At 36.3% G+C, this 16135-nt stretch overlaps 1 protein-coding gene across 5 annotated transcripts in view; it reads left to right on the forward strand.

The window, feature by feature from the left end:
• The first annotated feature begins 366 nt into the window (after positions 1-366).
• LOC110842880 overlaps positions 367-16135 on the forward strand; it is a 191621-nt gene continuing 175852 nt past the window's right edge. The window contains exons 1-2 of one of the 5 annotated variants that reach the window (XM_022088736.2): positions 367-473; positions 3798-4633. In XM_022088736.2, the coding sequence (XP_021944428.1) occupies positions 4553-4633 (81 nt within the window). In that variant the 5' untranslated portion in view covers positions 367-473; positions 3798-4552. Of the gene's footprint in view, positions 882-973; positions 1607-3797; positions 4634-16135 lie in introns of those variants that run through there. The other 4 variants (XM_022088735.2, XM_035848647.1, XM_035848646.1 and 1 more) reach the window with 4 other exon arrangements.

Below are 16135 nucleotides of genomic sequence, written 5' to 3' on the forward strand. Positions count from 1 at the left end.
TTCACAAGTGGGACGTCATACAAAACCCCCGGTCGTCCCCGATCCCCACCTCATACTCCGTTTACGTTCAGCGGAACATTCCAATTCATGAATGAAAAAGGGGTTGCTCTCTGAAGGTCATTGATGTCGAAACGCTGGGGCCGAAAGGCCTTCAAAATTCGAAACTTTTTCGGGGATTGACCCACCCCACCGTGTTCTTGGAGTGAGGGGGTGTGCCCTCATACCTTTTTTCATGGGGCTAATGGGGCAACTTATCAATGGGAAACTTCGCTACTTCCCGACGAAAAGTGGCCTCTTCCACACTCGTTTACTATACTTATACGCAACCGTAGTTTTCCACTGCCAGAACCACTCTGGTAGTATCTGCCGTGTAGCCCGGCAAGTGTTCTCAGTTTCTCTCAGACCGTACGAGAGCAAAGGTGCAGACACTCTGGCTTCTGATCTCGGGATTCTTCCTCTTGGCAAATTCTGAGGTGACCTTTCAATTAATGTTTGGGGAAATTTGAGACTTGGCTAAAAACCTGCAGTGCATAAGAAACCACGAGAAATTACATTAGCCAAATTTCAAATCAGACAATTAGTGAAAATTAAGCAATAAATTGTATTTGAATTTTTGAATAAAAAGGAAAAGTAATTTTCTAGAGAGAAAGCGTCTTTCGTTCCTATTAATGACATTTTGTGAACAATAAAAGCAACCACGACTGGAGAAAGTTAATTGTTCATGATTTATGAATTGAGAGTGAAATTTTGTACGTTTCCGACTTCGAGCTGAAAAAAACCTTGTGCGAGGAAAGTGTAAGATTTTTGAGAGATTGGAGTGTAGCCGTTTGGAGAAAGTGAGTCGTGAGAAGAACGCAGCAGGAGGAGGAGAGGAGGAAAAAGTAAGGCTGAGCACGCAGCGCAGGCAGAGAGAATAGAAATCGCACTCCAGAGCACTTTTTGGTCTGCTTGTTGGGCAGGTTTGATCCACATCAGCTCACAATTCCAGCCAAGACACAGTTTCACTGTAACCTCTGCTGTGAAAACACACAAATTTCTCCGCTCCCACACCCTCCACTCTTTTTGGTGGACTTGAAGTTTTACCCATCTCCACACACATAACGTATTATAGATAGTTACATAACATAGTCTCCTATGGTCAGAGTCACACCCACATTCATTACTTAAATTTACTTAAATTAAAGTTTACTCCAGTTTCAAAATTACACTAAAGTACTTTTTCAAGTGACAAACTTTCCCTGTTTCATTTCACCACCGTTGACATGAGTTTTCCTCAGTTTTGAACAAAAGTGACTTACCTGGGAAAATTGAGAATTTTTGAAAAACTTGGTTATATTGAAGTATTCTAAAAACTTGATGTATTAAAACATTCCAGGAATATTCCTGGGTTTTAGCAAAGTTCAGCTTGCATCCTGTTTAGGGAAACAGTTGATATTTTGTGAAAATTTTACCTGAATTATTGTACCTTAAGCTAAGCTTGGGAAATTAAGTGCTCTACTTATCTACTGATCCAATACCTGGAGAAAATACTGGCTACATACACACTGCACAATTGACAGTGGCTGTAACCTACACAAACTCATCAGTTTTATAAAAGGTCTAGAAAGTAATTAAAATATTTTTCTTAAATAGGTAGTTGTACTGTGATTCTAGAGGTTTCACGTAATGTAGCAATAGCAAAAAGTTTTACCGAATTTTTCTCCAATTGACATGATCTTTTATATTTTTTAATTTGTTATTTTGCATGTTTTGAAAGGTGAAAGCTAAACTACTCTGATTAGTTAGATCAGAAAAACATAAAAACCAAAAATTCTTATTATTTTCTCCGTAATTCATTTTTTCTCAGTTTACCCTTTGATCTGGAATTGCAAGCTTGTTAACACGATTATAGACAAATTGTATGAATATAGTGCAATATATAATGTAGTAGATTCCATCCCAAGACGCTGGCTGAGCAAATTGAATTTGGGAAATTACATTTTGTGTATCTTGTTGAAAACAGGAAATTATTTTTTTATAATTAAACCTCTGAGCAACGTTAATTTATTTACTCAAGTCTGCTGTAGTACAGTACTAATTACCTACATAAAACTGCATTAAAAAATTGGTTCAGAAAGTAGAACTGTAAAGACAAACATTTTTATGTCAAACTAAAGAAAACATAAATTTAATCTGTATGCCTTTGATTTTTATATGTAGTGAATGAGAAATCGGAAATTATATTTAATACAGACTGCGAATCTTATTTTAATCTAAATCTCCAGTAAAACTAATCAAACTCTTATATGAACGTATATAGTTCAAATTCCTATGAACGTTGGGTTGTTTAAAACGAAATCTGGGTATCATTTGTATCTTTGTATAAATTGAGAATTTTAGAAACGAAATTCGTGTTATTTTAAATTAAATTAATTATTGGATTTAAATGAAAACAGCAAGGAAATGCGAAATTTTAAAGTTTATCTCAATACCCCAAGATCATAATGGAGACTAATTTCACCCGACAAAGTCAGCTATAACCGCAAGCTACCACTTCCAGCAAATTGTTTTAGGACAATAAACAATCTAAATTAAAGTGATTTAACAGATTTATACATATTTACCAACTTTAAAGTTTGTAGCCACAGCTAGTCTGCAAACCCGCACACTGTTCTTGCCTTAATTATCACCAAATTTAAGTGGAAACATTACATTACAACTCTCAGTCTGGTAAACAGCAAAATCTACAATTGAGTTAAGCTCGATCTGGTTGGTCCAGGCAGAATTTGAACTCAGACCGCATTGAATTTACAATTATTTCACTCAATCAATTTCAATTTGTTCACAGGATCTAAATACAACCCAGCGTATAGTTTATGTGCTTTCTGCGGCTTCGAATTACAAATCTATTCTATTAAGAGGCAGCCTGTGTACATTAGTTTTAGGATCAGCAAAATCCATTGTTTCAAACTTTTTGGTACAAACCAGTGACATTTTAAATAGTTTTTTTAACTTCAATAATATCATCATATTTTTTCAATTGAAAATTTTAGTAAAAATTTGTCTAAAAACATAATAGATAAGCGCAAAAGTATAATGTTTTGTTCTCATCATGAACGTACGTATATAGTGTTGAGAAAAAAGGGATATTGCACTTTAGACTTTAAATTAGACATGAGAAAGTCAAAAGTGAATTGAGTCAAGTGAAAAAAATAAATTATTCCCAAGAGAAAGTCTCAGCTGTAAGCTCATAGAGTTTGAGCATAGTGAAAGTTTTGATGTGCCCATTCAGAAAGAAAGTGAATTTCTGGTGATGATATTATTTGACGGAGAAGTTGGTTGTCTATCTTCGCCCCAATTCCCCAATCATATTTTCTACGTTGAGGAGACAAATCTCCAAGCTTTCGACTCATCGGCTGGCTCCTCTTTCTTGCAATATAACGCAAAAAGCAGAGCAACAATCAGCCATTTTATTTGATCAATAAGTTTTCGTAATAATTTTGTACATAGTTTTTTCCAAGTCCAAACTTAATTTATGTCCTCGTGTACAGACTGCAGGACGATTTCAACTCGGAACAGGCCGTACGCTTGTAATTATAAGCGATTGAGTTGAGCAGTACCTAAAATGTAATTTCTCCAATTTCTGAGAGAGAGAAAAAGTTGAGCGTACAAAACAATCCATCAGTATGAATAGAAATGAACTTTAAATTACATTCTGTCAATATTATTTCTTGTTTGAGGATGTGGATTGAATCGAAAATTGCATTTAAAATTACAATTTTTCTCCAACTAACTATATCGTGTTTTATTTTCTACAGCTGCAACTTGGGGCGAACTGATCATCCAATCACCATTCGACATTATTACGTTACTTGCACCTTTTTCTTGCAAGCAATTGCATGTCAAACTTGACTCGCTCGCCATCGATTGGAATAGGATTGAGTGGATTGTTTAATTAAAAAGAAGGAAAATTACATTTCGTACTTGGGTCTTGGAAGTCAGGCTCGATCCACTACTGCTGGCTGGCTGGAGTACTTTTGGGGAATCGAAATAAATGATTTCTCGATAATACATAAATTTTTGAAGACTCAATTTGGACAACAAACGAGTCAAGCACAGCTGAGCGGAACTGGTAAGAAAAGGAGCTGGACGAGAAGAAAGAGGTATTTCAATCTAGGAATCTCCTTTAAGAAGACCAATTTCATACGTACATACCCGCAACCAAATATCACACCAGTTGAGCTGCACACCAGTCGACAAATACCCATTCCACTCAATTCTGCCCTATAATCTAAGTAAGCACGAGTAGAGAGAGAGAATACGGAAAATGCTGTAAAATAGACTGCTACTTCAACTACGAGTTTCGCACAAGAAATCAGCAACATCAACCAAGCAACCAACGTTCCGCCACCCATTCAGTCAACCAGAGTCCAAAACACGGAGACAAATACGAATTCCACCAAGGACATTCCGGTCAAGCAAATGTCTTGCTAGAACGGTGAACACTCTGAATTACGAGTATTTCTAAGGAAGGACTCTAGGGATTTGGCTGTTGCATTTCGTGGACACAGAAATGCTCAAATTTCTAACTGAAGAATTTCACAAACTGAAGACACAGTCACTGAACGAAGACGACCAGCAATTTGAAAACAAGGTAAGTCGACCTTTTCTCTCTCTCTCAGCATATAATAATTCCCAATTGTGATTGAGAGCTCAGGGAATACATACAGGATTGAAAGTGTGTGAGGAAAGCATTGTGAATTTTGCATGAACGAAACGGTTCGAGTCTCTCCCAAAGCTTTATTCTTGTGTGTAGCTCTAGCTGTTCAACTAGGACAATCGATATTCGCATCTGTCTTGTGCAAGAGAAAATAAAGGACGTGTATGTAGGCAGCTACACATACATCTACATATACATAAATGTATCCACGGATGTATGTAGCTCTGCATTTATTGTACGTACACATACATGGCACCAAGACTCAAAGTCGACAGGAATGATTTTAATTGAAATTGCACTCGGTACATGGAAAGGGAAGACTAGTTTCACTAATTTAAGCGAAAATCGGTCATAGCACTCAGCCTTTGCTAATCTACAATTGAAAATAGGTCCCAAATATACATACGAGGTCTAAATCAAATCAAATTGTCATTTAAAATTTATAAATGGTTTAAAATTCAATGAATTTGCCAATTTTTTTTGCATTAACGTCTTGAAAGGTCTGGCTAATTTTGGCATATGAGAAAAACGACTTGCTTCTCTCGTGTATTTATTATGTTTATAACTTATTGACTTATCTCCCTCTTTCTTGACGAGGAAGACAAGCACGAATCCATCAGCTAACTATAATAAATAAATAATGCTTTTTTGCGTCATTGATTGTTCCTGGCAGAACAGCACCATTGTGAAATTGGACTTATTTACGTGAATTTTACAGCAAAAAACGCGTCATATGTTTACATACATGCATACACGTATGCACGGTAAAGTACTGTAGTTGATTAAAACGAGCAACTATTCTTACATGCTATTTAGGACTTACTTTGTGCAGATTTTTACACATTTAAGTGGAACCATTCACTTATTTACTTTGGTATTTGCCATAATAATCCTATGCGAAATATGGAAAAGCAAACGTTAAACTTGGATTTAGTGTTATCTAGTATATACGATTTCCATTTTGTGCATACATTATTTTATGTACATGTATCAAGTTTTAGCAACCAGATTATTTAGCAGAGCGAGTAACGAACCGTTCATTATGGTGTTTCGAAACTTTCAAAGGCAACGTTTCATATTGGGCTCTATGTACGTACTTCACTTGTGTGCCTATACAGATACTTGTGGACAATTGAAAAGATGCTTCTTTAATCAAGTTAGTAGACAATGTACATCAATCTTTGGCAAAGTCTATTATTACGCTTTTGAAAGCACTTCCTTTCGTTACGATTTAAATGATTTACTTGGAATTTTAAAATCAAACAAGGGTTGTCACGTATACGTATGTAGATATATTTCTAGCCGTCCAACTCATGTATGTATACGAATAAAGGATCAACTGTCAACTTAACGTCAACGACTTGTGGATGAGAGAGAGAGAGAGAGGGTGGATACGTCATTCATTAAACACACTATGACGTTCATGCTAATTTACTTGAGCTGATTGTACAATTATTATCTTTGTGCCATAAGAAGAAGTTGGGATTTATTCTTTTCCGCGGTGTCAGTAGTGCATAATCATTGCACAGCAAGGAGGGTGCACCACGAGGTGTGTGCAAAGACTGCGCATTCTCTAATTGGTTTTTGTCGAATAAATAATGAAGCGTTTCAGTTTTTCACAATTTATCATGTTACATTTATTAACATAAGTAATCAAGTAGAAGTAGGCACTTGATTCCAACTTGAGTGATTAAATTTTGAAAAGTTGGTGTATTTCCATATTTCTTGAAGAATTTTTAATGTCTAATAGTACCAAATAAATGCTAGTTAGTACGGGTAATTATCAAAGTGTTATTAGTGTAATAATACGTTTAGCAACCAATTATTATTGGAATTAATGCGAATTATGACTTTTATATAGCACTTTAGACTATGAAATTTGACAAATATCTAATCGTGAATATGTTTTTTTATTTTGCACGTACATATTCTGCATTTTACAAAGGTTGATTGATTGATTCCGACAAGATGGCATTCCATTAAAGCTGGTACTTAAATTTTTATCCTAGGAAAGGAAATTTGTTTATAAGGCTTGCCACAAGCCACAATTTATTCAATTGACAAGAGGGCCAAAAAAATGAATGAACTTTCCTAGAATTCTGACTCTTCGAAATGTACATACTCATTATTCAAATGGTAAAAGCAATTTCCTTACTTGCAGAGAGAGCACAGAAGACAATGTAAAATTTACTATATCGACCAAGAGAATAATCCCAACTCTTAATATGGTATGGTGGCATATGGTGCTGTAGCATCTTTAACTCTATTTAATACTACTTACTAATTATTCCTTAAAGTATTTAACGCTATTGTTAAGTGTAATAATGCGCCGATTAAACCGAGCTGGCTGTAATAACTTTTCAAAGCTGAAAAATCTCCAGACAACGTTGGGCAATATTTTTATCTGACGAAATGACGCAAGAACCACAATCCAAATATTTCGGTCGAACTGCAGTCGTCATTTTTATTGTACTTTCATTACCCACCTCTGTTCTGTTATATCATCCATCCATGAACACGCAGCTAGCGTTTGGTTACCATTAGTTACCCATCGCAATCACAGCTCACCAACAGAGCGGATTCCATTCAATTCAAGCAGCAGCCCTAGCAATTGAGGAGAGAGAGAAATGCGCTGGGCTGGCTGGTTGGCTGCTGCTGCTGTAAAGATCAACTTACTTACCTTCCCTCAAGTTCCCTCGCTCAATCTCGTTAGATTCTTCCAAACAAATCTCCAGCCCAACTTTTTGTCCCCTGGAGATCTCATGGACTACGTGGATGCTTCAAATTTTGATGGAAAAATACTTTACCGATTTTTATTTTTGACAAGTGGAACCATGTTATGTTGTTGGGCGACGTAATCTTGAGAAGAAGACGATGGAGTAAGCCAGTCAAATCCGGGTTTGTGAACCACATCATTACGAACAGTAATACAGACAGATATGATTCGTACTGACTGACTGAGAATCGAAAGTTGCAGAGTACAACAGAAAAAAATTGTTGATTTGCTTTATTAACAAGAGTTTCTGACTTAATAATTTTAGTGCTAAAGTGCTATGTACTTTGAAGAAATTAACTCATCATCACCACCACCACCACAACAACAGCCATCTCATAATGTTTTTGAGAACGTGTTGCATCACACTTTATGTTTACATCTTAAACTATTTCTTTACACACTCATCATTTAATTTTATTATCTCTATTAAATACAAGCACAAATTACATAAGCTAAATTTTGTATTAGTGGAAAGGATTCTTGTATACGATTGAGTTATCTTGTTGTATTAAATGGTTATACGTATGTACATATATAATCATTATTAGAACAACTAGATGGTTGACCAGCGTAATACATGCACAGCTAAATTGTAAGCACACTGAAATCCACTTGCTTTACTTACATCTTCACCAAAGCTGGGGAAGGGTGATGACTGATATTTGAAAACGCTCAAAAATATGTACATATAAACCTCAAAGACTATGTACATACATAGTAAGAAACGAGTCAAAAGGGTTCAATTGTGGTAAACCCATGCTCAGTTAGTGTTGTAATCTTTCATCTGTAAAATTTAGCAATGATGTTGATGTGCATATAGCAGGAGCAGCAGCGAGTCTTCTTTTGAGTGAAGAAACTCAGTCAATTTACATCAAACATCAAATCACAATCTTAATCGCAATGAATTTTATTTCGTCTGGTTGCATTGCAACATGTAGCACAAGGGACAGAGAGGAGTTCATCCAGCATGAGTAAGCTGACACATGATATCTTTGTGTCAACTTGTTGTACGGATGGCACACCAATAATAAATACATGCACTGCATCACGCCATCATAAAATCGTGAAATCCAATATGCTTCGAGTTTACAGTACGCTAGCTGCAATCATTGTTAATCATATATACTTGTTGATTATCGGATTTTGCAAAATCAGTTTGCACGCGTATGTACATGCATATGCAAGGTAATGAAAAATAGTGATCCTATGTGGCTAGAAAAACTAATGCCTCTCTCTGTATAGGTGCACATACATATATAAAACAACTTTAGGAGAAAGGTTAAAACTCTTCGGACGTCGGACTAAAAGTGTGTTCCCCGTCAGAATATTTCAACGAGTTGATGGATTATTGGATTAATTTGATATTTGAGATCTTGACAACTCACCGAACAAGTATTGCATTGTGCAAATGCCGAAAATATTATACTTTGTGACAGACTTTGTGCAACTCGTGAAGCGAAAAATTTTACATTTATTTTACATACTAGAGTTGATTCATTACTTATGCAAATACATTTATCTATTAGACGGGAGGACCCCGGAAGGACTCGGGATACGTATGTTGAACAAGCATAAGGTGGATATATTTATGTACATATAGCAGATGGGATATAGTCGTAGCATTAGAAATAGTCCCACAGGTTATGTTTGTTATAATAATAATAATGATTGGATCTAGCAAGTAATATTTTTTTTGTTTGATATGTAATGAGAATTCCTGGCTCCCTTCTGCACACGACGAGCGAAACCGCCCATGCATATTATTTCAATTGATTCTCCGACTCGTACATATATGTAAAATCATAGTCTAATCATAAAATGTAGCTTACTTCTCCTTAGCTTAGTACCAAGAGTGACAGGTGAGTTTGAGTTTACACAATGACTGACAAAAATTGGCAATTTGATAGCATCTATTCAAATTTGCATGTACTCAGCGAGGGCCATAATGTGATGTATTGACAATATGCTACGATCATTATCTGCAAATGACAGCAATTTCAGCTCTTTCTCCGAGAAACAATTTGGGCCGAATTTAAGCAATTGTCAATCTGTTATCGGTGCATTTGTGCAATTGGAGTTGGAGGTGTGTGCTGATATTGATGACAAGTAATTCAAACATGCCTTGATGTTGGAAATATTATCTCGCATTGATTAGATAAAAGTGTAAATGTGAGCTTGATACGTGTCCGAATAAAAAAGAGCAGATCTACAGGTACATGCATACGGGATGATAACCAATATTAGTGTTATATGCACCATTCTAACTAACGAAGCATAAGGTGATGACGGTGCCAGTGGTGGATTTGATAGTAATAAAGTTAATTGACATGAAATGCTCTTCAAACCTGACCGAACCCGAAGAGGTTTGTTTTTGTGTGGAAAATTTTGCATAATAAAATAAGCATGTATAAATTCTGGCTTTTACAGTATATGTACATTGATAAGAACAATTCAGGCTTTCCACATAATTTGCCTCGCAATGATGGTAAAGTTGCTTCAGCACTGTGTAAACCACAACATTAAACTATATCAATTTTTTTAATGCCAGGCAGAATGTTGCTCCAGCATTGTACGTTGGTAATTATTACTCTTATGCATTTACGTTTCTGGGTTGGTAAAAGAAGAGAATTTTTATTAAACACTTGAAATGGTAGCTCAAATTCCAAACGGATCTAAAATTACACCATAAAGGAGCATATGTATCAAATACCGTGTCGTAATGATACAGAGTAATGTGCAAAATGTAATAGAATCTGTCATGCACCAGAACTAAACTGGCCGTCGACTTTGTAGCATCGACTTAAAGTAAGTACTGCGTTCGTTCGCGTTGCAAACCCCATTAAACTTTGTGAAATTAATTTTCTTCTCATCCACAAATACACGCACTATCTACTTTTACAACATGGTCGTTTTTCTACTCATCAAATCTATCTGCTATAAAATGTTGAGCAGACGTCGATGCTTGCCGTATCGCGCGGATATTATGCAGAGCAATGTGTACCAAACAATATAGCATCTCGATAACTCTTTGATGTCTATTAAAGGTTCCACATGTACATATTCGTTGGCTGGTTTTTTCGTTCGTCGTGAGTAGTGAGCACTACACCTTAGCCGAGAGAGTCATAACTTTGCTCAATGTTCGTAATGCAACATTTTAAAAGTAAAAAATTGTGATGAGGTGGCTTGCAGCATAGATGGAATCTTTACTCTCAGGATCTGTGCATTTGCTTTGTGGCACTATGGCGCAGTAGGATACCGTTTGGGTAAACATGAAAAGGTTGGCTGCTGCTGAGCCTGGTGAAGCTGATGGTCCTCTGTTTTGTACCATTCTTAAAACATTAATGCAACACAACCTCCGAAACCTAAACGATGGAGATGGGCTGCATTGAATAGAAGGAAATTATTTTTATCGTAGCCTGCATGTTCAAATCAACTCGTTTGCTTAGGCTTACGTACTATTTACTACAGGCGAGAGTAAAAGAGCATATTTGTGCACTGCATATGAACAGCTTGTACGTACGTACACGCCAATGAGTAAGAACACTTCTGACTCAAAAGTTAAGAATTGGTTAAAACTTTTAATGTGTTGAATTAGTATCACACCACAACCGAGCGGTTCATTTACATATTACGGAGGAGGAGAAGAAGCACTATCTTAAGCAAAGTATTATATTTATGTGTGAGGAAGATGGTATTATTCATTTACTTATTATTCCTATTCACTTCTCTGCATACATAGAAGTGGTGTTGGTTGGAAGTGGAGATATATTCCTGATGTGGTCCAACGAGTGTTATTTTAGGTTTGGCTGATGTATGTATGCATGTAGAGGCGTTAAGATATGTTTAATGTTCCTCACTTCCAAAGCAGTTTTGGCTTGTAACGAACGCGTATAATGCATGTATGCACGCAACTAAATAGGAGTTTGAGCGAGGAGTGAGATGGATAATATGGTGATGCTGTGTGTACATACATATTATGTGGTGCGAGCATTTATGTTGTCAATCGTATCGCAAATTAAGTGCACACCAGTAGTAATAAAAGAATCAGTAATTTTGGCAATATATGCGTCATCATATCTTCCATTAAAATTGTATGTTTTATTTCATTGGTTTGTCGCTCAATTTGCAAGTCGGTTTGGTGGATAGATTGACCAAATCTTAAATGTGTTTCGTTTGCACTGAGAATGCACAGGATCGATACTTATGAAAGTAAAATGCGAATTTGAGACGCTTTAACTTTGAATCGTCTGTTTAATCACACTCAATATACATTCACCAGTCAATCGATAATGCATATTGTTGCCGAGTTATGCATGCCCATGGTAGTTGTAGACTCGTTAATACACACACATTCCCATTTCGTGTTTTCTTGCCTACATGAACTTACTTGGTTTTAGTGGAACTTGGCTGAATTATTGATGTTGGTGAATGTGTGATTAGTGCATGTTCAGTCTAAAATTCTATAAATTGACGGATCAGCTAAAGCTACAACAACCAAACTTCACCAAAGTTACGTATGGAGCGGAATTATGTACATAAATTCGACATACATATTTCCCATGTACATATGCATGCACCAACCAATCGTTTTATAAACCCACCAATTGACTAGGCTATATAATATGCACAAGTTATACTTTCAGTAAAACTTAATGAAAGATTTCGTAAATATTGATTAAAATCGATTTTGTTTTATAGCGTTATGCTGACAAAGCAGGAAATCGATTCCAAAGGCTCATTTTAAACAATGGACACCGAATACAATAATAATTACTCATTTTCGATGCACTGCAGAATAAAATGTTCTAAACCCTCAGCAATTCAGTACTTTATTATTATCCATTTATTAATTGTGTTGCGATGATAATGTACACAATTCAAACTACACTTTTTCATCGATCAATTCAGTCCAGTCTTATGCAGCATTTGGCCCAGTACACGTTTATTGGAATGTCTATCGAATGGATAAATTTTCATACATGCAAACATTAAAAATAAATGCAGGTTCCATTATTCTGTTTATTGTAGATTGTTATTATAATAATAGTTGTTAGTCATTTGTGCAATAAATCGCTATTGTGATGCTCAGTGAGCAAATCCATGAATTGCAGTTCAGTAAAGTTCAGTCGTGAACCATGAGAGTGAGAGGTAATTTTACGATCTAATAATAATGGTACCTGTGCGAGATGTGCTCTCTCGTAGTCGTTTTTACTTGTGTGTACGACCAAATAAGTTCCGTCCCCCAATTCCCAACTTAGAATCTGATCCAACTTCTAATCTGAGAGTTAAGTTGCAAATAAAATGTTTGTGTTTACTACTGGCTGACATCTGCGCTGTACTTATTCATGCTTATTTACAAGCATGACATTGCTACCAGTACAAATATACGTGATGAGTATGTAGGGAAAACCCTGCACGCACAGTACCGTACACCGTGTAAAAAATTGAAAAATTCTCATCAGCATACAGTTCAACTGCTTCTTTTAGCAGAACACAGCAACTAAACCATGTCATCATCTTCTAAGTGGAAGTACAGATGTTAACATTAGTACATTAAATGCACTCGCCATGATGACAGTTATTGCATATTGGACGAGGAGCATAAAACAGCACAACGTACGCGTGCATGTAATATAAATATGTGTGTATCAGGTACTGTGTGCTTTTTTCCCTGGTACGAAAGTTTTTCAGTTTTATGAAAACCATTGAATAAAGCATATCGTCAATATTGATTTAGAAAAATTTAGACCATGTCGTATGACATATGTACAAACTGTGCGTATCTAGTCATTTTTAAGTAGATTAGTTTGCTGCCTTTCTAACTTTTGGAGGATAAGCAGGAACTTTTTATGCAGCATTTCTGTTTCTACCTACTTTTTTTAACAACAGGATGTTTATTAAATAGTGTTTGCCCACTCAGAAAATAGCGAGCGCAGAGTGTAGCATAACAATTTTGACAAATCATATTGCAAATATTGTTGTCAGCAACACCATCAATTTATCAAATTTTGATACAGGTATCCATCAGAATAGGTTTCACTATTGTACAAGGAAATAAGAATCAGGTTTTGCTTAGAGTAAAATGTCCAACTTTTGACCTTTGACTTTTGCGAGTGAGACGACTGTGGATGGTCTCTGCCCTCAATATGCAGCGTACGTTAAGAGAATGATCTCGTCCTTCATTTATGTATTTATGCATGAAACGGAGCAATTACTTGACACCACAGCACCAGCACAGAGCGCTATTGTTCCCTCTCATCTGCTGCTCCACAACTTATCAAAAACGAAACCACTTACATATTGCCAGACATCACATCAAACTTAGTGCTTGAGACGACTCCTTGAGAGCTGATCAACCAGTTGGCCACGACCAACAGCGAGTGAACAGCGTAATCAGCTAACGATTATTCTAACGAGTTTTCTTGACGATTTACAGCACAGTAAACAGAAAAATATTCCAATTCGGATTACCAGGTTAGGTTTCAAGCTTGTGATCATGACTTGATTTTAGATTTTCCTTTAAAGCACAAAATTTATGAGTTATTATTCTCTTTCCCAATGCTCGCTTTTATATCGCGCTTATCTTATCAAGAGTACGTACGTCATATCATATCTGTGCTTCCACTTTGTGCTGGGTGCCTGGATGGCTGGTTACATGCTTGACTGACTTGGAGTTTTGACGTGAATCTGTGACAAGAAATGAATCATTTTTCCTCAATAACAGCTTTCGCAGAGGCCGGCCTCAAAATGGGCATGGGGCAGAACATTAAAACATTATAAAACCTGGGTCTCTCTAGCTCTCGTATGTACATGGCGTGGCATTACTGCATACATATAATACACACACACATACAATGCTCAAAATCTGCATTGACAAGCAGATGTTTTACTGTGCTTTTAAAAGATTAATTATTGTTAAGCGTTGTTATCAAAATAAAAACCAGTTTGCAGACCGAGCACTTCTTGCCATTATAACACTAATCGTAATTGGTAGTTCTGCATATTTATAACTCGTAAAAGCGTATACATTTCGATCATTACTATTTAATCGGGCAAGATTTATCGTTACAAATGAGTGTTCATAAAACTTCCAGAAAACGCCAGAGATTTCTTTCATGTTTTTAAATCACACTCCTCAGTCCATGGCCATAAAAACGTGGACATGTATTATGAAGTAATACATGTGAAGTAATACACCTGAAATGCAAATTTTTATATGCATAATAAAGTACGCAAAGAATTGTCAGAATCAATACCTTGTTACATATTCTCGCATAATAACTTTATGATTTTTTGTGGTAGTTTCACTACTAAATTTAACTAATTGTAAAAGATTGGACAGTATTGGTACTTCCTCATTAGAAATGTTCTTTTCATAGGGAAATGTAGTAATTTGATCGCATTAACAGCACAATAAACTTTCCTAGGTACAGATAATTCAAGGAGGAAATTCTCCGTTCAGTTAGAGGTAAACCATTGCCCAACAAGCAGTGTGTTTTATGAGGGATGACGACCTCTGTACTTGTCCTGATAAACCTGAGAAGAGTAGTGAAATATATTTATCTCTAAATACATACAAGAAGCTGCAAACAGTGAAACCAGACTTAGGCATGCGTACAAACATAGTAAAGTTGAATTCACTTCTCTCTCAGACATCACAATGCCTTTCGAGAGGAGAATTAATTCGTAGATGTTTTTGGTATTTAATGAATTCGCTCTTCGTGCGTAATGCAGGTGCCATAGACGAACGAAATGTCAAAAGAGTAGATGAATCGTGTTCACATTTCATGTTTGCAATAGACGTACAGTCAACTAAACTCAAAGATTGGATGCGTCTCTCCACATACGTAGTCGCTCTCTCCGTGGATTCTGTATTCTAAGCGATGTCGATGCCGATAATCGATTCCTACATAACTAGCCTTGATTCCTTCACGATCTGTTTTGATCGCAAGTACAACAGCACCAACAACTCGGTCTGTCTGTCGAGCTAGAGCAGAGAGGTTAAAGTCAAACAAGCCGATTTAATGTGTTCAACCTATCAAACAAATGTAAGTGAAGGAGAAAATGGATGCTGCTGCTGAGAAATCTCATCAGCTAACTACATTCTTGATAAAACCAACCAACTACTACGAGACTTGAGTTACAACAATGTAATGCAATTGTGTAGATGAGCTGAGTTTCCCCAACAGTTGTTGATCAAGATTTATAGCAAATAGGAATATCGGGTTGTCAACAAGAGAAATTGGTCGCTCAGGGTTTAGACCTTACACGAAGAAAAAATTAAACCCTTTCTCACAATCAATTTTTCATAAAGTACGAGGTACTCCATGTCCTCTTTTGTAACAAGAATACGTGGGAGTTATATATGGCGAAAATAGTAATTTTAATTGTAAACATGATGGATTTCGTGTGGTTTGAGGAAAAACTGAGCTTACTTATGTACTTGGTGGTAGCGTTGGCGAGTGGGTCTGCTACAACTTTGAAATAATAAATGCCTAAAACTGGAGACGAGTTTGGATCAAAACAGAATCCAATTCCATCCTCCCCATCCATGTCATGTCTGTCTTGCCAACACAAAGTCCCCTCAATCCTACAGGATGCATTCCTAGCAAAGAATATTGTACCCGTATCATATGATAATGTGTGGCTGCTGGTTGGTG

This window comes from Folsomia candida, unplaced genomic scaffold (assembly GCF_002217175.1).
Source record: "Folsomia candida strain VU population unplaced genomic scaffold, ASM221717v1 Fcan01_Sc002, whole genome shotgun sequence".
NCBI classification, from domain to species: domain Eukaryota; kingdom Metazoa; phylum Arthropoda; class Collembola; order Entomobryomorpha; family Isotomidae; genus Folsomia; species Folsomia candida.